This window comes from Trachypithecus francoisi, unplaced genomic scaffold, assembly GCF_009764315.1.
Source record: "Trachypithecus francoisi isolate TF-2019V2 unplaced genomic scaffold, Tfra_2.0 Lachesis_group12, whole genome shotgun sequence".
Taxonomy (NCBI): Eukaryota; Metazoa; Chordata; class Mammalia; order Primates; family Cercopithecidae; genus Trachypithecus; species Trachypithecus francoisi.
In genome coordinates this window covers 12,757,743-12,782,494 of record NW_022681457.1, presented here as the reverse complement: position 1 = coordinate 12,782,494, position 24,752 = coordinate 12,757,743, and the positions used below count along the sequence as shown (strand labels likewise).

At 44.8% G+C, this 24,752-nt stretch overlaps 2 protein-coding genes and 1 long non-coding RNA gene across 11 annotated transcripts in view; 1 reads left to right on the top strand and 2 right to left on the bottom strand.

The window, feature by feature from the left end:
• Window positions 1–5,776: 5,776 nt before the first annotated feature.
• ZNF419 (zinc finger protein 419) lies at window positions 5,777–12,686 on the bottom strand. Its single transcript, XM_033224626.1, is given in 6 exon segments — window positions 5,777–7,595; window positions 8,238–8,309; window positions 8,312–8,335; window positions 8,841–8,970; window positions 10,244–10,282; window positions 12,414–12,686. Coding segments are annotated over 6 exon segments (1,533 nt in total). The 5' UTR covers window positions 12,447–12,686; the 3' UTR covers window positions 5,777–6,360.
• Window positions 12,687–18,229: 5,543 nt separating this feature from the next.
• The window catches only part of LOC117091818, a 27,209-nt gene continuing 20,686 nt past the window's right edge, over window positions 18,230–24,752 (bottom strand). For 4 of the 5 annotated variants that reach the window (XR_004440538.1, XR_004440539.1, XR_004440541.1 and 1 more), the window contains 2 exons: window positions 21,802–21,962; window positions 18,230–18,524 (listed from right to left, as the gene is read on the bottom strand). This is a non-coding gene — a long non-coding RNA (uncharacterized LOC117091818). The remainder of the gene's footprint in view (window positions 18,525–21,801; window positions 21,963–24,752) is intronic. The other variant, XR_004440543.1, reaches the window with a different exon arrangement.
• ZNF772 (zinc finger protein 772) overlaps window positions 21,877–24,752 on the top strand; it is a 27,457-nt gene continuing 24,581 nt past the window's right edge. For 2 of the 5 annotated variants that reach the window (XM_033224628.1, XM_033224627.1), the window contains exons 1-4: window positions 21,877–22,166; window positions 22,771–22,809; window positions 23,650–23,776; window positions 24,290–24,412. In XM_033224628.1, coding sequence (XP_033080519.1) covers window positions 22,134–22,166; window positions 22,771–22,809; window positions 23,650–23,776; window positions 24,290–24,412 — 322 coding nt within the window. In that variant the 5' untranslated portion in view covers window positions 21,877–22,133. Of the gene's footprint in view, window positions 22,167–22,770; window positions 23,059–23,649; window positions 23,777–24,289; window positions 24,413–24,752 lie in introns of all 5 variants that reach the window. The other 3 variants (XM_033224630.1, XM_033224629.1, XM_033224632.1) reach the window with 3 other exon arrangements.

Here is a 24,752-nt window from a genome sequence, read left to right as displayed (position 1 = left end):
TCCCGCCCATTGCGCGTCGCACGTTCGGGCAGGCCTCTTTTCATTGGCCAAGCATCGCGCCTCCGGGCGCGGCGCCTTCTGGGCAGTGTAGTTCCCATGGAGCCAAATTTAGAGGAAGTGGGTGTAACTTCGGAGATGGAGATTGGAGATGATAGATGATGACGGAGATGGAGATGTTGGAGATGGAGATGGAGATGATGATGGAGATGGAAATGAAGATGGAGATGATGATGGAGATGTAGATGATGGAGATGGAGAAGATGGAGATGGAGATGATGGAATAGGAAATGGAGAATGGAGGAGAAATGAGTGTGGAGAACTCTCGGACTCATCTGGAGCCTGTTGTAATTGGAGATGGGATTGGATTTCAGTTTCCTACAGCTGATACTCCAATCATTCCTTCTTTGGAAGGACTCAAAGAGGATCTTCAGGGCCACAATAAAGAGGTTTATCTGGGCAGAGCCACGTATACCTTCCTAAATTTCCTTTGGCAAGGGGACACCCAATATTAAAGTTAACGGTGGCCAAGCAATGCCTGATGTATGATAATAAGAAAAGGCTCTGAATTCTGGATGTAGGTGATAAGAGAGTAGGGGAGCCCAAGGATTTACATTCCTCCTTCACCCCATGCTCATTTGTGCTCTTTCCTTCCTCAAGGACGCAATGTTGACGTACAGGCAGAATAACAGGAGGCAAACCCATAAGCCAACTCCCCCTCAATTTCTCTCCTTCATCCATTATATGCTCCATGTTCCTTTCACAGTTACTACAGGACTGAATGAAGGGGGACAAACACAGAAATGAAAACAAAGGCAAAATAAATCTGTTTTAAAGAAGGGGTCAGAGGGCCCTTTCTTCTAGTTAGCCAAGGCCCTGAGCTTCTACAGCCCTTCATATTTATTGGGTAAAAAGAGCAGGGATGAGAAGCTAATGATTGGTCAGCTGCTTGATTGATCACAGGTTCACATTATTGCAAACAGGCTTCAGATGTGCCTAATTACAAGAAACATTTGTGCCTGGGGTGTAACTGCCCTCAGCATTCCTTCTTGGCGGCAGACGCAGTTTCTCAGTTTGCCAACAACCTACTTTAATGAGAACAGTTTGCTGTTTACTCCAGTGGTATACTGAGTTGATCACAACACTCATTCTTTTGGCCTCCAACATCTCCCCCTTTCTGTCTTTGAATTAATTGAATAAGATCTGTCCCTATGTTATGGAGATTGATGCCAGTGTGACTCCAGTCGGTCCTCATGCCATCTTCGCATAGATTCAGCTGGCTCACGGCTTCCATTGGGAGAACCAGGCCCATGGTTGGAATCCCAGTCTCCCCTTCCATGGTCACACACACCTTGAGGGTATCCACATGGTTTGTCCATCTCCTGTAAAAACATAAGCATACCCTCATCTCCACGTTAGTAAATCTACCGAAAACTTTCCACTGATAACGAGAGACAGACTCTTTCTGATTAACAGAAGGCATAGAGAAAGCAAATCAAGGATTAACAGAAGGCACAGAGAAAACAAATTGAGGTTTATCCTTCTCGTGCAATAGTATAGCAAAAAAAAAAAAAAAAAAAAAAAAAAAATTCCCCAAGGTCTACCACCACGAGAGGCCAGTCTCTTAGAATGGCTGCCAGGGATGGCAGACCCTGCTATAATGTGCCCATTGGTTTAATCTGTGCATTAATAGCTCTCAAATCATGTAGCAATCGCCATTTACCTGACTGTTTTGGAATCACAAATACTGGTGAATTTCAAGGGCTGACTCTTCCATATGTCCTGCTTCCAATTGCTCTTCTACTAACTGATGGAGTTGAATCAGTTTCTCCTGTGATAGAGGATATTGAACTACCCATACAGGTTTGTCAGTCAGCCGCTCTAACGGCAAAACAGTGGGTGGAGGAGAAATACCAATGACCCCCATCAGAAATCCTGATGACCTAGCCCTTTTTCATCTCTTTCTCCAGTTATTGATATAGGATCAGGGTTTCCTTATATGGACTTTCCTAAGCCTCTTCCACTCTGATACCCCCTTTTTTTTTTTTTTTACATTTTAAATCCTGGTTTGTCAATAGTTTCATTTGTAAGTCTCATATCCCATGCTCTAAGTAAATCTCAACCCCATAGATTAACATATTTGCAACATAAGGTTGAAAAGTACCTGACCGGTCTGAGACAGGGTAAAATCTCAGCACTCTTTTGAACACTTTGAGCTGCTCCTACTCCTTCTAGGGATGTAGAAGTTAATTGCAGAGGTCAGGATGGGGGTCAATTGTTCTTAGATATTAATGACACATTAGCTCCCATAGCCATAAGCCGATAAAACTTCTTTCCTTTAATTTACACTGTACAGGTGGGTCTATTAGATGCTATGGGTTCTGATAGATAAATTTGCCATGTGGTTGTACTTCCAAATCCTTGATTCCCTCGTTTCTCCCTTCGTGGAGAAGGGTTCAATTTCCAGGTAATAAGCAACAGTTGAGCAATATATTCTCCTGGTTCAAAAACCCAAAGATCTTGCAACATCACCACTACTAGAATTTCTCCTCATTATCTGAATCAGCAACTCCTCAGACTACAGTAATATCCTGTAAGTTAAGATGAGTTTTGCCCAAAATTAATCCCATATATCCTGTTGGCAGAGGTCTACAAATACCAGTGGGAATCTTGATGGGTTTGTCTCCTCCAACTAATGTAACCTGTTCTCTGACTGGGAGGTCTAATCCTGCACTTCCAGGTGTTCCTGCTGCTGGAGGGAGTGGTACAGGCAAGTTTTCATCCTCCCTCTCCTGTTCACCAACCTTGATAGGAGTTGTGGGTGGGGCAAAAGACTCTCAAATTTTGAAATTCAGAACATAACAAATTCCAAACAAAACAGAAAAAACAAATTCTGCCCCATGTTACCTTAATTCAAAAATTTCCCATTCTCTGTACCTCTTTAGGACACTGACCAGTACCTCTTTAGGGCACTGGCCTTATATCCGCTGCTGGCAGACTCATCCCGGAGTTTCTCATTTGTCTGATCAGTTTCACTTCTTCAGCTCCAGCAGACTTTCATTGTTTATGGTCCCTGTAGGTCCCTGTTAGTCCCTGTGAGTCCCTGCAAGTCCCTTCAAGGCCCTTCAAGGCCCTTTTCTTCCCTATTCATCTCTATTCATCCCTACTTGTCCCTGCAGGTCTCTTCAGGTCCCTATTTGTCCCTGTTTGGGCGCCACTTGCGATGGTTACTACGGGACTGAATGAAGGGGGATGAACAAGAAATGAAAACATAAGACAAAATAATCTGTTTTAAAGAAGGGGTCAGCGGCTCCTTGCTTCTTGTGAGCAATGGCCCTGAGTTTCCACAGCCCTTCATATTTATTGGGTAGAAAGAGCAGGGAGGAGAAGCTAATGATGGTCATCTGTTTCATTGATCAGGGGTTCACATTGTTGTGAACAGGCTTCAGATGTGCCTAATCACTAGAAACACTTGTGCCTGGGACGTGATTGCCCTCACCATTCCTTCAGGGCGGCAGACACAGTTTGTCAGTTTGCAAACCACCTGCTTTCATGAGAACAGTTTGCTGTTTTCTCATACAGCATCCAGTGGTATACTGAGTTAATCACAACCCTCATTCTTTCAGCCTCCAACATGTTCCCACTACTCTTCCATTTCCACATATAAAGCCAATTCCTCACAGGTGGGTAAAATGCTAGACTGTTGTTTACAACACACAACTAGTGATTTTAAAAGTCAAAACTTTATTATGTGTTGTCCCACTACATCCATTCTCATTGAATCTAGTTCTCTCATGTCAATCTAATTTCCCTACTTCTTTTCTTGCCCCTTCCATCTGTGGGCTGAATAATGATAAATTTCAACACAGCCTTGGAATGACTCATGAGGACAAGAGAAAATGAAGCCTTCCCTCCTTCTTGGAGCTTTCTGGAACTGGGTGTTCAGTACTAATTGACTCTGAAAAGGAGGAGGGGAGTCAACAATGGGATTGAGAACATGGTAGAATAGAGACAGACACAAGTTCTTTACCCCTTCCATGGCAACTATGGCATTAAGTATTTCAGTTAGACCATTACGTGGCATGTGGAAGGGAGGGGAGGAGGAGAGTGAGGAGAGATGAATCCATGACAGGAGTGGGACAATGTGTAGATAATCTCCTCCTTCTGAAACCAAGCACAGGAATAAATGCTTCACTTCCTTCAGAACATCTATTAGAAGAATAGATTCTGGATTAATCATCTGATAGATTATGGAAATTGACCATCATCACAGGAACTCTGTTATATTTATGATAATATATTTGTGTTGTTTATTTTTTTTTTTTTTTTTTTTTTGAGACGGAGTCTTGCTCTGCCACCCAGGCTGGAGTGCAGTGGCCGGCTCTCAGCTCACTGCAAGCTCCGCCTCCCGGGTTCACGCCATTCTCCTGTCTCAGCCTCCCGAGTAGCTGGGACTACAGGCGCCCGCCTCGTCGCCCGCTAGTTTTTGTATTTTTTAGTAGAGACGGGGTTTCACCGTATTAGCCAGGATGGTCTCGATCTCCTGACCTCGTGATCCGCCCGTCTCGGCCTCCCAAAGTGCTGGGATTACAGGCTTGAGCCACCGCGCCCGGCCTGTGTTGTTTAAACCATAAGTTTGTGGTGATTTGTCAGGATAGCAATAGAAAGCTAATACATCAATATTATTCTGTAAGCATTTCTTTATTTTCCAATGCAGTATTTCCTCAAATCATGTTGTACCTTTTCTGCCACAACTTGAAAACAGCCTCTTCTCTGAGGAGTTCTGGTTCTTTGTATTAAAAAATTATATAAACCAGTAACTGGGTATTAAATATGCTCAAAGCTACTGGAATGCCATGGCTTGCTAAGCTGTCTCAGTAAAGACAGGGAATATGTACACATTTATCTATACATTGAATTCTTTATCTGTAGTTAAACCTACAAATGTTTCAGAAGTTGGGTATTTTAAAAGATTCTTAAGACTACTGTAGCATACTCGCATAAGGCTTTTATTTATAGGCAAAGATGTGGTATAGTAAGAGAATACAACACTAAATGCACAATGAATAAAATAACAAATGGATAAACAGGACTTCATAAAATTAAGACAATCTGCTCTAGGGAAGATAATGTTAAGAACTGAAAACAAGGCCAAGCATGGTGGCTCATGCCTGTAATCCCAGCACTTTGGGAGGCTGAGGCAGGATGATCACTTGAGGCCAGGAGTTAGAGACTAGTCTGTGCAACATTGCACGACCTCATCTCTAAATTTTAAAAAAGAAAACAAAAGCCACGGACTGTGAGAAAACATTGGCAATGCTTATATCAAATAAGGGATTTGTCTCCAGAAATATTAAGAACTTGTAACCAACCAAATGTTTTTAAAAACAGGCAAAAAATACCAACAGACATGTTACTAATGAAGATATATGAGTGACAAGTAAGCACATTAAAAAAAATGCTCAAAACTGAGTCATTGGAAAAATACAAATTAAGAACTACAATGAAATACTAGTGCACACTTAGTGAAATGGCTAAAATGAATGGCCTATGACTTCTATATATATAAATTGTCAGTAATGTGAAGAAATGGAAAATCTAATATATTCCAGGAGGGAATATGAAATGCTAACCATTTAGAACACAATTTGGCAAGCTTTTAAAATTTCAAACATTTGGATGTACTCACAGAATAACTGAGTGAGGAACTTTGCAGCCCTGTTACAAAGCCAAAAGGGTGAAAATTATAAAAATGCAATTCAGTCTCTGGAAATGGCCATAAGGGTGTACAGCAAATAAATATTTATTTATTAAACATCTAACATTCATAAGAACAGCAAAAGTCAGTCACATCTGAACCAAGACAACTCCTTTCCTCCCCCAACTCCAAACTCAGCGGGATTAAAACTCCATTCGACTGGTGCAGCCAAGAATACAGGGCTCTCTCTCTCTGGAGCTCCAAGGCAGAGGGCTATCTTCTCAGGAAGGACAATCTGTCAGGAATTCTCATCCTGCCTCCAGTGTGCATATTTAGATGAATGATGTTCAATTGCCAGCTCTCTCATAAAGGCCATCCTCAGAGTTTCTGTTTTAAGTGAGGTCATATTGATTCAGAGACAGTATATAACCCGCCATCCTAAGGCCTTTCTTCAGTCTAAACTTTCTGGTGTTGAATAGGGTTAGGCCTTTGGCTGAAACCCTTTTCTATATTCACTACATTGTCCACTTTGCAAACTGTCCAGTGTTGAACGAGATTGGAGGTGTGGCTAAGGGATTTCCATCTGTTATCTTCAGGACTTTTTTCCACTGTGAACCTTCTGGTGTTGAATGAGGTTGAAACACTGGCTAAAGGATTTCACACAATCACTGCACTTCTCCAGTGTGAATCCTTCGGTGTTTAAAAAGACTGGAGTTGTGGCGAAAAAATTTCCCACATTCCCTGCACTCATAAGGCTTTGCTCCAGTGTGAACTCTCTGATGTTTAATGAGGCTGGAATTCTCTCTAAACAATCTCCCACATTCATCGCACTTAAAAGGCTTTTCTCCAATGTGAACTTTTCGATGTTGCATGAGGGTTGAGCTTTGGCTAAAAAACTTCCCACATTCTGTGCACTCATAAGGCTTTGCTCCAGTGTGAACCCTCTGATGTCTAAGAAGGGTGGAATTCTCTCTAAATAATCTCCCACATTCATTGCACTTAAAAGGTTTTTCTCCAGTGTGAACTTTTCGATGTTGCATAAGGCTTGAGCTTTGGCTAAAAAATTTCCCACATTCACTGCACTCATAAGGCCTTTCTCCAGTGTGAACACGCCAATGTTTGATAAGGTTGGACTTGTGGCTATAGAATTTTCCACATTCACTGCACTTATAAGGTCTTTCTCCAGTGTGAACTCTCTGATGTTTCATGAGGCTGGAGTTGAAACTAAACAATTTTCCACATTCACTGCACTCATAAGGCCTTACTCCAGTGTGGATTTTGTGATGCTGAACAAGTGTGGAATTATGCCTGAAAGCTTTTCCACATTCACTGCATGTAAAAGGCTTTTCTCCAGTGTGAACTCTCTGGTGTTCAACGAGATGAGCATTACGGCTAAAGGATTTTCCACAGTCACTACACCCATAAGGCTTTTCTCCAGTGTGAACTATTTGGTGTATAAAAAGGTTGGACATATCTCTAAATAACTTCCCACATTCACTGCATTCATAAGGCTTTTCCCCAGTGTGTAGTCTCTGGTGCTGAACAAGTAAATATTTCTGACCAAAGTCTTTCCCACATTCACTGCATTTGAAATGCCTTTTTCCAGCATGAAAGGCCTCCCTACTTTTGGAGCTCCTATGTGACTTCTCTCCCGTGTGAGTCACCTGGTGCTTGAGAATAACTGAGCTGGTCGGGAGGTCCTTCCCAACATCCCTGCTTTGCAAGGACTTCTCTGATAGTTGAACTTTGCAACTCCTCAAAACTGGAACCCTGCCCTCTTGTGTTTTTAAGGATTTCTCTCCACAGTGCTGCTTCTGGTGTTGCTGAACGTTTGAACTGCACAGTCCTACAGAAGCACTCTGCTCAGGAGCTTCCTTGGCCTCGGCTCCATGCCAACAACCTGAAAGAAGAGACATGTTGATGAAGTAAACGTAGTCCTTGGTGTGAGGAGGCAGCAATCTCACAAATGTGTCTGACACACACAGTAATTATTACCTGGGGCTGCTGGCAGAAATGAGGGGGGCTAGCTCTCGGCAGGGAAGGGCCTGCTATGCAGTGCTGAACCTGGCCAGCTCAAGGATTTGGGGAGGCCTCATGAGCACCAAGGATGCAAGGACTGGGTATAGCACAGGGAGGAGAGGCAGAGTCCCCAACACAATCCTCTGCAAATGGCTTTCCAGAGGACTTTGGCTGCTGGAGACACAGGAACACGGCACAGAAGGTTATGTCCAGATCCAGAAAAAATCAACTGCAACCAAATAGCTGGTGCTCAAGGACTATGCAGGGATCAGCGCCCACCTCACCACACATTCAGGGAAAGCCACTGCTGAAAGGTGCTGCTGAGGATTGGGTGAAACATGGACGACAGAGGTGGGGAATGGCCCCGGGTCCAATATCAGAATAGACATAAATGGGTGACTGAGGAGGAAAAGACAGAAATCAGCGACGACCCCTTGCCTTGGTATCAAAATATCTGGGCCCACTGGTATGATATGAACCCATCCCCGAGTTCATACCTCCCTGAGCTCCACCCACCAAGTACCTCTCGGTATGGCTGAAGTCACAACTTCCCAAGCAGGCATGAAGGGCTCCTCCCATGACTCCAGCTGGGTATATCATGGGTCTTGGAAGATGCAAGTCCTAAGGAAAACAACAGGTGAGTGGCAGCACTGAGCCAGAATGACTTATCCCATCACAGAAAGAAAACAAAATAGTACAGAAAGAACCTTGGAGGAGGGTCTTACAGGAACAACCCAGTCAAACAGCAATCACACTGGTGACTCAATTGCTGGCACAGACAGACACCCAGGTATGTTGGCTAGAGGAGGCAGGCAGAACGTAGGGGAATAGAATTACCACAGATCTGCAGTGTCACCAGGCCACAGAGAGGCCACCAGGGTTAAGTTCCATCAAGTTGACTGCAAGGCTCGTTAACCCCAAACCCTTTCCTGCACAGCTCTGGGGCAGCTCGGGGAGAGAAGGTGGTAGTATACGCAGCCAAGGCCAACTACAATAGCTACTTCCGGATCCTGGAGAAGGAATGAGTGCCCACAATTCAGCTTTGGGAAGAACAGACCTGTCCCTAGGAAAAGGAAGAAGAGCCAAGTCCAGCCCAGGATGCTGGGGTGGGCTGTGAGAACCTTACCCAGAGAGGCCAGAAGTGAAAAGTTCTCCAGCATCACATTGCGGCAGAGGAGCCTCTGAGCCTCATCAAGCAATCTCCATTCCTCCTGGGAGAAGTAGACAGCCACATCCTCAAAGGTCACATAGCCCTGCTAAGATGGAAAGAGTTGAGTTTATCTGTGGCCTCCTTACTGGGGAATTTAGGCATCCCCCTAAACATCCACCCCTGCTCACCCTCTTCCTCAATCCCCATCTCAGAGGAGAGACCCTGCCCCAGAACCACTGATGCCCACTCTCTCCGCATGTTCACACTGAGCAAGCACAGGCAGGTAGGCAGATATAGTCCATTTCAGCTCTGGGCATGGTATGCAGAGTCCTACTCTTCTCTTGCCAGACAACTCACCTTGGATCCCCCAGATTGTGTTTCCCAAATACAATCAAATTTGTGTCACTGCTCTCACTGAATCCCCCAATACAAGGTCCGGCGGACATCTGTTTACACTCACTAGAATGTGCACATACTCTGTACCACATTCAGTGCTCCCTACACCACCTTATGTGCCTCCCCTAGTGTCACCACATTCTAGTCTACACATGGCATCCAGAGGGCACTTACCAAATGCAATCAGAACTCCATGCCATCCCAGACTCCAATGGCACTCACTGCCCGGGGCAGCCCTCAGCCCCACTTTGAAGGCCTCCCTACCTGGCTCTTTTTCTTGCTTTATCTTCAGCTACTTGGAATTGCACCCATATCTGAACACCTCAGCTCGGCTCCTCATTCAACCACTTCAGGTCCGCCTTATACCTGCTGATGCTTCCATCAGACATAATGGAGATCTAAGGTTGCCTAAGCATTCCCAGTTCAACCTTACCTAAAGGTATTTTCTAATGTTGATCACTAAACCTTCTAAACCTCCTGTTATTGGTTGCCAGAAATGAGAACCTCTCCATATAATATATAACCTGGGCTGGGCATGGTGGCTCACACCTGTAATCCCAGCACTTTGGGAGGCCGAGGCAGGTGGATCACCTGAGGTCGAGAGTTTGAGACGAGCCTAACCAATGTGGAGAAACCTGTCTCTACCAAAAATACAAAATTAGCCTGTGTGGTGATGCATGCCTGTAATCCCAGCTACTCGGGAGGCTCAGACAGAAGAATCACTTGAACCTGGAAGCCAGAGGTGCAGTGAGCCGAGATCGCACCTTTGCACTCCAGCCTGGGCAACAAGAGCAAAACTCTGTCTCAAAAGAAAATAATAATAATAATATGGTCTGGACTCAGGGCCCTGACTTTGTGTGTCTGTCTTCCAGGGAAGTCCATTGGAAGGATAGGGAGAATAGCAAGCCTCAAGACACCATAATTCTGAAGACCATGTAGGTAGGAGTTGAGCAGGGTGAGGACCTGAGACATCCTCCACTTACCTCCTCGTGATATGTAAGTAACTCTGCAGTCACAAGAACCTATGGAAAATCAAGGCAATGAGAACCAGATAGTGATGTTGCCAAAGGATCATCCAAGCCCCCTCGTCTAGCCTGGAGTCAGGTGTGCCTGAGTATCTACAATCTGGGCTTTGGTTCTTAGTGATGCCTCTTACCTGTTGTGTGCCCTTGGAAAAATGCTCAACTTCCCTGTGCCTTGGTGTTGCCATCTGCAACACGGCAATAATAATGGTATTCACTCAATAGGACTATTGTTTGTATCAAACTCATACTTATGTGTCTAGGACTAAGTATCAACTCCTACTGTACGCATAATTAATGCTTCTGTAAACATTTTCAGTGCAAATAAACTGGTAGGCTTTGAAAATGTGGGTTTCTGGCTAGGTGCAGTGGCTCAGGCCTGTAATCCCAATACTTTAGGAGGCCAAGGTGGGTGTATCACCTAAGATCAGGAGTTTGAGACCAGCCTGGCTAACATGGTGAAGCCTCGTCTCTACTGAAAACAAAAATTAGCTGGGTGTGGTGGTGACTGCCTGTAATCCCAGCTACTCAGGAGGCGGAGGCAGGGGAATCTCTTGAACCTGGCAGGCAGAGGTTGCAGTGAGGAGAGACTGCACCATTGCAGTTTAGCCTGGGCAACAAAAGCAAAACTCTGTCTCAAAAAAAAAAGAAAAGAAAATACGGGTTTCTTAAACTTACTGTTAAATTAAGAATGTGGTACTTAGGGTGTTTTAATAAAATACTTTCCAGTATATTAAGTTTACAACCAATTATGAAGTGCTTACATCAGTTCAACTTAATAAATCCATGTGGTTTTATTTGCCCCTGTGTGTATATGAACTATGATCAATTAGTGCTTAAATAAGTACGTATCTCATAAATTCACAAATAAATAAACTGGGACTTGGGTCTGAGAAACCTGAGCGGACACCATTCCTTTTGGCAACCTGGCTGCCTGCTATATACTCCCCTGAAGGCAATCCTGCTGAGAGCCCTTCTACTGGAGCAGTTGATCATCCCTCCTGTGCTGATGGCTAGGAAAACTCAGGCACCAAAGGGGCTGCTCCACTAGCCTGGCTGACCTTTCCTTTTCTCCACATGGACTGGACACAAGGAACTGCTGAGCCTAGAGAAGCAAACCTATATGCTACCCAACACTGCAGTCTCCATCCAGTCCTGGGTCTTCATACTCTATAACCCTCCATTCCTGCAGGCACCAGACAGAACCACTTCGGACAGCAAAACTCCATGCTATAGAGGCAGCCCCGTCCTACAGGGCCATCTCTCCCTTCTCTCACCTCAGGGCCCATCTGAAATGAAACCTTAAGATTCTCCCTCCTAAATAGGAGTCCCAGGCCTTACCCTAGTCCAGGCCTCTACCCACCACCTCTTGGATATCTCCAGCCCAGATCCCTCCCCAAACCTCCAGATGTGAGTGAGCAAGCTGCCCATGTGGACACGACACCTCCATTCTGGGTCATCTAAGGATCATCATGCCCAAAACCTACTCCCTGCACAGCCTTCCCCATCTCCATCCTTCCTGATATTCACGAATAAACAAACAAAAATACAAATAAAAATCCAGAATGGCTCTTCATTCCCTACTTTCCTTCATAGTCACATGTGATGCAACAGGAGTTCCTGTCTGTTCCGTTTTTGAAATCCATCCAAGATCTGATCACTTCCCCTCCTCTATGGCCCAGTCCCAGTAGATGCTCCACTAGTCTACTGAATTTACCTACTCACCGGTCTGTCTTCACCCGCCTCACCCCTACCCCACTGTGTTTTGCCTTGAGGGGACTTTGGCAAACTTTGAGATACAGATCGTGTCACTCTTCTGTCTCCAGCCCTCTGCGGCCACTGTGCCCTCAGGATGAAGGGGCAGCTGCTCGGGCTGTCGCTCCACACGCGACTGGTCCCTTCCCAAGCTGCCTACTACAGACACCCGGAGGCCTCAGGTTCGGGACTCGCTGAGCGCGCCTTACATCTTTGCGAGCCAGACCTCTTGGCCTCCATTCCCACCCCATCACATTGCGTGTCAGAATCGGGACCCCGCCCACGAACGCCCCACAGTTCTGCACCCGGGAACCTGAGCAGGCGGCCCTCACAGGGCTTTAGGATTCCGGGGAGGCCGGGAGGACGCGGCGCTCACCTGAGTGGGGTCCCTTAGCGCGGCCGCCGCCATCCGAGCCTGTGGGTAGAGCGGGCGGGGCGACAACGACCGAGGAGAGGGCCCGGGCCACCCTGGGCGCCGCCAGTGAGCCTCAGACCCGCCTCTGAGCCGCGAGAACAGAGCACGTCGCCGCCGCCCCTTCCGGCGCTGGTCGCCTCAACCCGCTCACTACCAGCTTCCCGCAGGCTCAGTTCACCTGAGAGTCGCGAACGTGAACGCCAAAGGGAGACGCCGGAAATCCCGCCCATTGCGCGTCGCACGCTCAGGCAGGCCTCTTTTCATTGGTCAAGGATCTCCGCCTGCCGGCGTGGCGCCTTTTGGACGATGTAGTTCCCGTGGCTCCAAACTTGGAGGAAGTGGGCATAATTTCGGAGATGGAGATTGGAGATGATAGATAATGATGGAGATGGAGATGATGATGGAGATGGAGATGATGATGAAGATGGAGGTAACGGAATAGGAGATGAAGGAGAAATTAGGGTTGAGAACTTCTCTCGGACTCATCCTGAAGCTGCTGTTATTGGAGATGGGCCTGGATTTCAGTTTCCTGCAACTGATACTCCAATCTTTCCTTCTTTTGAAGGACTTTCACAGCCACGATAAAGAAGTTTCTCTGGGCAGAGCCACGTATACATTCCCAAATTTCCCTTGACAAAGGGACACCCAATATTAAAATTAACTATGGCAAAGCAATGCCTGATATATGATAAGAAAAGGCTCTGAATTCTGGAGGTAGGTGATGAGAGAATAGGGGAGCCCAAGGATTTACTTTCGTCCTTCATCCCATGCGCATTTGTGCTCTTTCCTTCCTCAAGGACCCAACATTGGTGTACAGGCACAACAATAGGCGGCAAACCCGTAAACCAACTCCCCCTCAATTTCTCTCCTTCATCCTTTTCTGTTCCATGTTCCCACTGCTCTTCCATTTCCAAATATAAAGCCAATTCCTCACAGGTGGGTAGAATGCTAGACTGTTGTTAACAACACACAACTATTGATAAAAAGAAATTATGTCAACCCTTAATTATGTGTTGTCCCACTACATCCATTCCCGTTGAATCTAGTTCCCTCGTGTCAATCTAATTTCCCTACTTTTTTTCCTACCCCTTCCATCTGTGGGCTGAATAATGATCAACTTAAACACAGCCTTGGAGTGACTTATGAGAACAAGAGAAAACGAAGCCTTTCCTCCTTCTTGGAGCTTTCTGGAACTGGGTGTTCAGTACTAATTGACTCTGAGAAGGAGTAGGGGAGTCAATATTGGGATTGAGAACATGGTAGAATAGAGAGAGACAAGTTCTTTACCCCTCCCTTGGCAGCTGTGGCATTAGTTATTTCAGTTAGACCATTATGTAGCATGTGGAGGGGAGGGGAGGAGGAGAGTGAGGAGAGCTGAATCCATGACAGGAGTGGGACAATGTGTAGATAATCTCCTCTTTCTGAAACCAAGCAGAAGAATAAATGTTTCAATTCCTTGACAACATCTATTAAAAGAATAGATTCTGGATTAATCATCTGATAGATTATGGAAATTGACCATCATCACAGGAACCTTTTTGGACAAATCTAAAAAACATATTATGGAATCTAGTCACTCATACAGTATAAAATGTGTAGAGAATTCAGAATCTGGTGATAAGAAACAGTATATCATTTAGGAAAATATATGTATGTGGTAAAACGATAAAGACATTTATAGAATGATTATCAAAATGATTAACAAAAATGTCATGCAAATGTTAGCTCAATGGGGTGTATCAGGCATGTGAGGTGATGTGAAAAGAGGATGCCTTGGAACTATATTTTTTAGCCGGGCGTGGGGGCAGGTGACTGCAATCCCAGCTACTCGGGAGGCTGAGGCAGAAGAATCGCTTGAACCTGGGAGGGAGAGGTTGCAGTGAGCTGAGACTGTGCCACTGCACTCCAGCCTGGGTGACAGAGCAAGACTGTCTCAAAAAAATAAATTTTAAAAAAAGAAAGAAACTATGTTTTATCACTACTGGTTGTTTCACAGATGTGGTTTTAATTAAAAAAAGAACTATATCTCTTTTGAAAGTTATAGTGAATTGTGTGATAGTTTTGAAATAAAGAGTATAGGTAGACGTTTTAATTTTTATCACAGGAAGAGACAACCCACTAAAGCAGGCTTATATGTAGAATTGCAAATAACATGATTGGTGAGGACAGAGTAGACTATTTAATCATTTGGTTTAGGTAAAATCATTATCTACTAAGAAATTTGCTTATATCTCATTGAATTCATTAAAAAAAAAAAAAACCCCATGAAGCTATTTTTTTTTTAAAGCAACATATGCCAGGTCTATATGTTTTCTCTCTAACTTCTGGAATCCATTTTTATTTCCAACCTTTAGGAATATTTACATGTCTATAAGGAGTAGGAACATCAGTTTGAGTCCAAGACTCTACCTTTGGCCATATCTCCTTCAGAGCTGGCAAGCACATTTCTCCGTGTTTGGGAAGCCTAACCTACCCAAGATGGCATAAGAAGCAGATGCACTTCAGGGTTTAATCACAAGTCAACCCTCAACACATGAGCAGCTACAGGGATTGAGGGAAGGCTGAGGGCTATAACCAACTAAACAAATTTTGATGACATATCCTGCCATCCCCAAGGTTAGAGCTTAATGGAAGGAGTCACCACTCACCAGCTCTGGAAACTCTGGGCTTCCATGGAGATGGCTACCTGGTCCTTAGACACTTGAAGTCTGGTCGCCTCAGCTAGAGAGCCCAGACTAACCCATCTGAACTATCCTTGTAAGGAAAAGTAGGGAGGGAGATGAAGCCACAGGATGGGAAAATATAACCGTTTCCTCAAGGAGGAAGAAGCCTAATATTTCAGAAGAGCAGTTCTGCTCCACAGCAGGTAAGCAGCCCTATGTCCTGTTATTGCCCAAACACAGTCTTATGTTCAAAGACACCATCCCAACAGATGTTGGCTTAGTGATTATAAACTCTTCAAAGCTCCAGTGGAACCAAAGAGCCAGGATCACCAACTACTCAAGAGTACAGCTATTCGTAACCACTACAATAATCTACTCTTCCATAGATACTACATCTTTGAGACTTACCTGAATGTCCTTGCTCTGCTGAACACTGACTCACCAAAAAATGACTGAAAAATACTAAGAAAAAGTCTTTTCCTCTGCACATACCACCCAAATACACCACTCTCTCCTCCCAGGTCAAGCCATGAAAATATTGATCTATTTTTGTAGAATTTGCCAAGTCCACATTCTACCTGGAAACTGAACCTAGAATAGACAAACATAAATAACAAATGCCAGAAGTTGTTCTAAGTAGTGGTGAAAATAATGGGGGATATGAACAGAAGAATGTGAGGGAATGTCAGTTGAGGACAGAGTTGGAAATGTTTAAACTGAAGGCTGAGGACAGTGCCCATTCAGATGAGTTGGATGTGGGTGGCTTTCTTGAAGGTGATAATTGAGTTGACACCAAAAAAAAAAAATGAGAAGGAGGCAGCTATGAAAGAACCAAGTTTAAAATATTCAGTTAAAAGGTAGACCAAGTGCCAAAGAGATGTGATGGGAGAAAACTTGCTGAGTTGCAGCACCAGGAAGGAGGACACAGTGGCTGGGCCAGGGCATGTGGAAAGCAGTGATGTGAGAAACTGGACATGATTGTGCATTCAGTGGTCAGTTTGCAGCTCTCTCCTCCTCTTTCATGCCACTTTGGGGTTAATTTGTTCTCCTACTCCTGGCCCCAGGATCATGGATGTGATTTCTGTCTTCTTGGAGTTCTAGGAACATACATTTCTAGGGTTACGTACATGGACTCCAACAGCATGTAGCTTTTTCAGTCTGGCCTCATTCACTTAGTGTAATGCATTTGTGATTCACCCTTGTTTTGTGTAGCAATACTTTATTCTTTATACTGCTGAGTAGTATTCCATCATCTCTATATACCATAGTTAATACACCTCATCTGTTAAGAATGTGTTTGTTGGCCGGGCGCGGTGGCTCAAGCCTGTAATCCCAGCACTTTGGGAGGCCGAGACGGGCGGATCACGAGGTCAGGAGATCGAGACCATCCTGGCTAAAACGGTGAAACCCCGTCACTACTAAAAAATACAAAACTAGCCGGGCGAGGTGGCGGGCGCCTGTAGTCCCAGCTACTCGGGAGGCTGAGGCAGGAGAATGGCATGAACCCGGCAGGCGGAGCTTGCAGTGAGCTGAGATCTGGCCACTGCACTCCAGCCTGGGTGACAGAGCAAGACTCTGTCTCAAAAAAAAAAAAAAAATGTGTTTGTCAAAACTGTACATTAATAATAAAACCACTGTATATTTGCCTTGGGATTAAAGAATTTTTTTCTTACATTTCTACCAGATCACTGGAAGAATTTTTGTTAAAGATAGTTTTTCATTTCAATCAGGTAAATACCCAAGAATTATTATTTCAATTAGGTAAATGCCCAAGAATTATTAGTATTATTAATTATTATTCCACATTGGAGAATAGTATATTTATTCTACAGTGGAGAATTATACACACACACACACACACACACACACACACACACATATTGGAGATAGGGTCTCCTTCTGTTGCCCAGGCTGGAGTGCAGTGGTGCCATCTTAGCTCACCACAATCTCCACCTCCCAGGATCAAGGAATCCTCCCACCTCAGCCTCCCAAGTAGCTAGGACCACAGGTGCAAGCCACCATGGCTGGCTAGTTTTACTTTTTTGTGTGTGTGTGTGGAGACAGGTTTTGCCATGTTGTCCAGGCTAGTCTCGAACTCCTGAGCTCAGGCCATCTACCTGCCTAGGCCTTCCAAAATTCTGGGATTATAGGCATGAGCCACCACATCCAGCCTGCGTAACAATATTGAATAGGCACTTCAGGTTTGTTAGCATGAACTTTTGGTACGTTTTAGTTTACAAATGACATTCACAAAAAGTAACATGTAGTTGTACAGCTCAATGAATATTCCCAAAGTCAACACATCTCTAAAACCAGTGTACCAATCAAAAAAGAACAGTGTCAGTATACCAGCATTTCTTTTTTTTCTTTCTTTTTTTTTTTCTTTTTTGAGACAGAGTCTCACTCTGTCACCAGGCTGGAGTGCAGTGGTGCAGTCTCGGCTCACTGCAACCTCTGTCTCCTGGGTTCAAGCGGTTCCCCTGCCTCAGCCTCCCGAGTAGCTGGGACTACAGGCGTGCACCACTATGCCCAGCTAATTTTTTGTATTTTTAGTAGAGACAGGGTTTCACCATGTTGCCCAGGATGGTCTCCATCTCCTGACCTCATGATCTGCCTGCCCAGGCCTCCCAAAGTACTGGGATTACAGGTGTGAGTCAGTGCACCCGGCCATACCAGCATTTCTGTAACGCCTGCTGTAAGTCATTCACCCACCAAGGAGGTCTAATTTGTGGCATTTCTGATTTTTTACATTGCATCATCTAACATAGTTTTGCCTATTTTTCAGTTTGCATTCATTTGATTCTGGTAAATGCTCATCCACCTCCTTCATTAGAATTCTGTCAGGATGATTACTAGAATTTAGAGCTGTATGTATTGCATATGGCTTAGAATATATGTCTGATGAGAAATGACTCACAAGGATGTGTGGATAGCAGCACAATTATTGTTTTTTAAAAAGACTGCGCAATGTGCAATGGCCTATTCTTCATTGAGCCTTAGGGCTTCTGTGAAGTCCTGCTCCTTTTGTTTTTTAGCTTGGCTTCCATCTTGGGATTGAGACAACAAGGATATTCTAGTTTCAAAGCATAGGAAAACAAAATCATTGACTTTAAATGGAATAGGAATTACATTAGATTTTTATTTGAGAATTGTTTTTTGAAAAATTTTGAGAATTCCTAATTGAACACCGTCCATCTGCATATTGGATTGCACAGTTACTCTAAATGTACCAAGATTGCACTCTCACATAAATGGCACATGGCTATGCTCTCTCTGCTGGGCAGTGGACGCAGACCCTCACTGAGCTTTCATGTTCCATGAAGTGTGAAGGGCACCACCAAATCGATAACGTGGTTGTGAATCTCCTGTTCGCTGGCCTTGGTTTGCAAAGAAATGATTTTAGTTCTTGCTGTAAAGGAGAGAGGAGAAAGAGAACATGAATTGAGCCAGGGGCATTACAGGAGTCCTCTGCTGAGGAAGAAATCCTAGGAGCTGGACAGTAGCAATAAGTCTGACAAACAGGACAACATAGAAACTCCTGGTGGGACCACTGAAAATGCAGGACATGTTATAACCCTAAACCATGTTATAACACTAAAGTTTGGAGGGAAGGCCTTCCCCCTCTAGCCACCAACATGCTTCTGATTCTCCCAAATAGAACCTGATTTGTGTTGAAGTCATCTTCTGCGTGGTATGTGGAGAACGAACTGAAGTAGAGAAAAAACTGATGTAGGATACAAGGCAGAAGATGTTGTGTAGTTCAGGAATGTTGGCAGATTGGCCCAAGGGCATGAAATTGGAGGTGCTGAGAAGAAGATGACCTGGGACATATTAGGAGGCAGAGGTAACAGGATATGTGGGTGGTTGGGATGGTATGGTGAAGCTCAGGAATAACATTTCACCTATCAAACCCTCTGTATTTGTGGGCCAGCAGGACTTTTCCTGTTTTGATTCTTGATTGGCATCCAAGGAACTCACATTTAGGGAATAAATGAAGCTGAAGGTTCATGTTCCTGTAGCAAAGAAAAGGCAAGACACATTCTTGTCCTCATGTCAGCTGCCTGGGACATTGAATTTTTCATAGCCTTGTTTGTCTAACATAGAAAGGGCTCTGAACCTACCCAGATAGATGACCTAGGGTAGGAGGCCTTGTTGGGCAATTAGTCATGGCTCCTTGGACTCCATTCCCAACTATCACTTAACGGCCACAACTGAAGACAAATTATAGACCCATGAAGCCTCAGTTTCCTTATATTAATCTAGGTGACAAATCCACTTTACAGGGCAAAAGTGCACAGTGTTTATGAAAGGTCTGAAATAATGTCTAGGATATAGACATTATTAAATGTAAATTATTGTTATCCTTATCCAACCCCTGTATGACTAACCAGAAGATGTTGATGGTGTGCAGTTCCCTGATGACATCTCAGCCCAGCTAGGTGAGTCAAGGGCCTGGTAACCTTCAAGCATAGATCTTGGTTTCTCTAAAGCAAATTCTGGACATTCCTAACTACAGCATGACTCTTTTCTTACTGACAGAGTAGAGAGTCTGGGAATGTTAGATGTGCTTTCAATCATAATTCAAATTCTGTGTAAATTCACTGAAGAAAAGAGAATACCTCATGAAGTGTGTTTTGGTCCATCAAAAATTACTAACTGCTTATTTGAGTATTTATTGCATAGTCATTTAGGTTTTGCGAAAGTTGTCAAAATCAAAATGAGTAACTTGTGTGAAAAAAATAAAGCCAGGAGGCTGAAAAAAAAAGGGCACTCAAACACACACTCTTAAGAGCTATTGCCAAGTCTCAGAGGGCTCTTAATGCACATATTCCCGTTAAAAGAACTTTTGACAAGAACTTCTCAAACCGCAGCTTGCTACAGGAGTTACAAGGACAACTCTGGATGTAGTAGAACACTTGCCTGACAAATTGTCTCCACTAATGAACTAGTGTTAACCTCTGCCATAAACATCTGTGATCAATGTTCTTTTTGTTTCAAAACAAATTATGTGTACTTTTCCCTTTTGCCTTTGAAAGATTCCCCTTGTTTCAAGCTCTCTGGATATGCCTGTAGTCCCCCTAGCCTGCATGTCTTGGATTTGCAAATCCCGTGCGTTCCTGAAGGAACTCAACATCTTTGAAGAATCTCTGTTATTTAGGTTGACAGTTTAAATATATCCTACATTGTGCTTTTTTTGTCTCACTTATTCCATTTATTTTACTATTATTTTACCTTTCTATTGATTATTTACTTATATTCCACACTTTTCCTCTTCTAGTTTGAAAAGTATATATGCTGACTCTATTTATCGTATTAAAGCTAAAAATGTAAAAGATTTAAAACTTTGAGCAACAGGCCTCCTTTCAATTTATATGTAGTTGAGGTTACACATGGGAATTCCATCATTCTAACTCTATAAGTAGATCTACTCATGTTTTACACTGTAATAAGCTGTTATTTTAATCAAAAGATGCACTTCTTTTCATCTTCATTTCTTCTCTCATTGCAGACTTTTCACCTGGGATCAACCTTCTTTGACCTTGAGTATTATTTTAAAAATTATTTTCTGTGTAAATGTATTTCCATTACATTTATTGTTTTTGGTTTCAAATAGTTTTATATCACACTTTCATAAAAGACATTGTGTTGGCTGGGCGCGGTGGCTCAAGCCTGTAATCCCAGCACTTTGGGAGGCCGAGACGGGTGGATCACGAGGTCAGGAGATCGAGACCATCCTGGCTAACACGGTGAAACCCCGTCTCTACTAAAAAATACAAAAAAAAAAACTAGCCAGGCGTGGGGGCGGGCACCTGTAGTCCCAGCTACTAGGGAGGCTGAGGCAGGAGAATTGCGTAAACCCGGGAGGCGGAGCTTGCAGTGAGCTGAGATCCGGCCACTGCACTCCAGCCTGGGCGACAGAGCGAGACTCCGTCTCAAAAAAAAAAAAAAAAAAAAAAAAAAAAGACATTGTGTTGTGTATAGAAATCTAGTTTGGTGGTTATTTCTTCTTTACAGAAAGTGTTCTTGTTGCCTTTTTCATTGCCATATGACATTTGATGAATTCTGTCTTTTCAGATACTTGTAATACAACACTTAAAATATTCAATACCTCTCTGTATATGGAGTATGACATACTATCTTGAACAAGAGTATTACTTGTTGGGTTTGACACAATCACTGCTGTATAAGCAGGAGAAATATTCCCTGAGGTAACCAGAGACAGAAGCATTATTCACTTACTTCAAGGCCACCTAACATCCCCACTCCATGTTCCACATCGTGGTGGTGTCTGGAGTCTTTTCTTTCTTGTGCCTGACAGAAAATGCTGAGGCTCGCCAAACTAACTCTGGAGCTTCAGGCTACACGCATTTGAAAACAATATTTGTTAACTTCCAGCTATAGAAATCTGGGTGACGTTAGTGTATGGTGTGTCCATTTTATTTTTTGATGAGCATTCTCTGCACAAGGAAGCCTGAAATCATGTCTCTAAACATTTCTTTGATGTCACAGACTACGTTCACCAGAAATACAGATATGGCGCCTTCAAGAGGATGCTAAGCTCCGTCTGGGCCTTGGAGACGGGGAACACCATTTCCAGGATCCCCTGGCGGTCTTTTCTGGGCTTTTGACCTGGAAGTGACGCGAGACGCCGCTTACTAGTATTGGTGCCGTGGGAACTACATTACCCAGAAAACGTGGCGGCTCTGGGCCAATGAAAGCCCAGGAAATAGGCGTTTCCGTTGGTGAGGAAAACGTCAGGGCGGGACTTCCTCTACCATCCTCGGGTGGACATTTTGTTTGCTTTTCCATTAATCCACTGGTTTAGTCTCCGAACGCAATGTCAGACCTGAGGTGACAGAAAAGGGAAAGCGTGAGAGAGTGTCTTCTTCTCTAAAGAGAGGTGGGCCTGAGACTCGACAGTGGCGCTGCCTGAGTGACCTAACCGCTGGGCTGGGCCCTGGACGGCTGATCCCAGGTTCCTGCACTTGTCGCCACCCTTCCGTAGTCCACAGGCCTGATGGCGGCGGCTGAGCCTATGGGCCCGGCACAGGTGGGTGCTGCGTCTGCGAGTCTGTGCGCTGACCCCCATCTCTGACTCCTAAAGCTTCGAATGAACCGCTCCTCGGGTTACTGCAGCTCAGGCCCCTGAATCTAGAACAGTGGGGGCGCTCGTGTTTGGGACCCATTTTGACAGCAGGAGTTGAAGGACGTTCCAGGCAGAGAGACCAGTGTATGCAAAGGGTCCGAGATGGTTCACAGCTGGAGCATTGGGGCAAATTGGGCCTTTGGTGTCTGAAAGGATCAGAGTGCTTTATAAGTGATCACACCTGGAATATCATCCTGAGCAGCTGGGTCTCTGTTCTGAGGGTGATGGGAGCCATGGAAGGTTCTGAACAGAGGAGAGCCAGAATTCGAGGGTTTAAAAAGTATTCCATCGACTGCTCATGGAGGGCAGACTCTTGTTGGCCATGGGGACAGATAATGAGCACTATTCCGAGGTAACACAGTTAAGAGGCATCCTTAAAGACGGAGGCACAGAGGGCAGACATTCAACTCCCAGGCGCATTGTAACAGGGTAGGAATATGGGATGGGGTTGAGCCGTTGGGGTTCCCTCAAGATTGCTTGGCTCTCACAGTCTCCCTCTTCCCCACAGGTTCTCATGAACTCAGAAGTAATTATGGACCCTATACAGGTGAGGGGAGAATGTCCATGCTCTCACCGATCCACCCCCACCCAACACGCTGTCCAGCATTGTGGTGTTATATAGAACACTCTCCTGCTACTCTCCAGTTTCTTGGGTCTGAGGACTCTGGAGAAGCCCCAAGCCCAGGGTCCTGACTCCGGGCCAGGGGTTTTATGGAGGGGTTTCCATTTCTGCCAACCATTGGAATAAGGTTGGAAGGTTCCAGGCACAGGAACCAGCCTGTGCAAATACTTAGAGGTGAGACTGAGATGGGAGTTTTCAAGAAATTGCAGGTCTCTGTCATGTCTGGTGGGAACCAAGAGCAAGGGGGCGGGAATCATCCTGAAATGGCTTACAGATGACTAATGATGTAGACTGGGAGTTAAAAGAGAATATTCATTTCACAGTGGTAGTGCATTTAGTGAGCCAGGAAAATGATGGTGGAGAGCCAGAGTTGTGAGATAACTGTGATCCAAAGAGTGATGTACATATGGAAAGAAGTGTAGACTGATGACCTCTGGGCTTAAAGGAGAAAGGCAAGCCCATCTTTGGTTATCTGGTAAGCATGATGTTAGTGACCCCAGAGGAATTTGCTTACAGAAGGGTGAGGCCCTGTATGCTAGGCACAGAGCTTAGAGGGTGACAGCTTCTTCACCTGCCTGTGGTTGCTGTGGGTAGACAGAGTGATCATTGGGACCATGAGGAGAGAGAAGACACCAATGACACCTGGTCCTGATATTTCTTGAGAAGTTAGGTAGGAGGGTATACAGGAGAGAGATGTGTGGGGGCATGGATGGGGGTTCTTGGGAGAGATGCTGCTCATGGACTTGGCTCTCCCAATTGTGGCAGGGGCAGGTGAACTTTGAGGACGTGTTCGTGTACTTCTCCCAGGAGGAGTGGGTGCTCCTTGATGAGGCTCAGAGGCTCCTGTACCGTGATGTGATGCTGGAGAACTTTGCACTTATGGCCTCTCTGGGTAAGGCCGTCACATCCACCCCAGTGACTTGGACTGGGCCCTGCCCTTCCCCTTTTTTTCAGGGCACCCTTGTCCTTCCTACATCAGAGCCATGGACACTGCCTCATTTCTTAGTTCCTGCAGTAGGTTATGTGAGTGCTGGGCTTGGGCTGTGTGCACTCCTACCTCCTCCTTCTGAGCATTCCCAGCACTTGCTGTCTCAGAGCCTTGCAAGGATGGATTCAGGAGTTATGCATTGTATTGTCAGCCCAGTGGGTCATATCCATCTTGTCCTTTCCCTGTCTGAATTCCTCTGTCTGTATCCATGACACCTCTGTGCCTGGGACTCTGCGCTCTTCCTTTAGCTGAGATTTCCTGTGGCCTGCCTATGCCAGGAATTGTAGGGACCATTATGGTCGCTACTTGCTAGGACCACTGCGCTATTCCTGCAAGACTCTTCTCTGAGATTATTTTAATAATGTTTAGTTTTCTATTTAGGTTACCCAGACCAGTGCTGTTCTGTCTTTCCCTTAGGACATACATCTTTCATGTCCCATATAGTTGCCTCACTGGTGATGGGTAGTGAGCCCTGGGTATCTGACTGGGTGGACATGACCCTACCTGTTGCCACAGAGACTCCAGGTGGGAGTGGCCCTGGTGAGTGGGAACTGGGGAAAAGTGTGATGTCAGGGCTGGGTTCATATTGTTCCATGGCCTCTTGGTGTCTACAGTTGTATTCGTGCTAAGGCCACTGGGCTGTACTTCATTTTTATCTACTTTCTCATTTATACACTTGCCTTTCATACTCTGGCCTTTGACCTCTGGATGTTCCATACCACTGCCTCCATGTCTCACCTGTTCCTCTCCATGGCTTGTTCTACAGTGCCTTCCAACATTGGCCTGTACTTAGTGTTTCATGAGATGTGTAGCCCAAATAGTCCTTAAACACCAACTACTGAGTAGCAATTTGATTTTCTTTGGTGTGGACCATAACCTT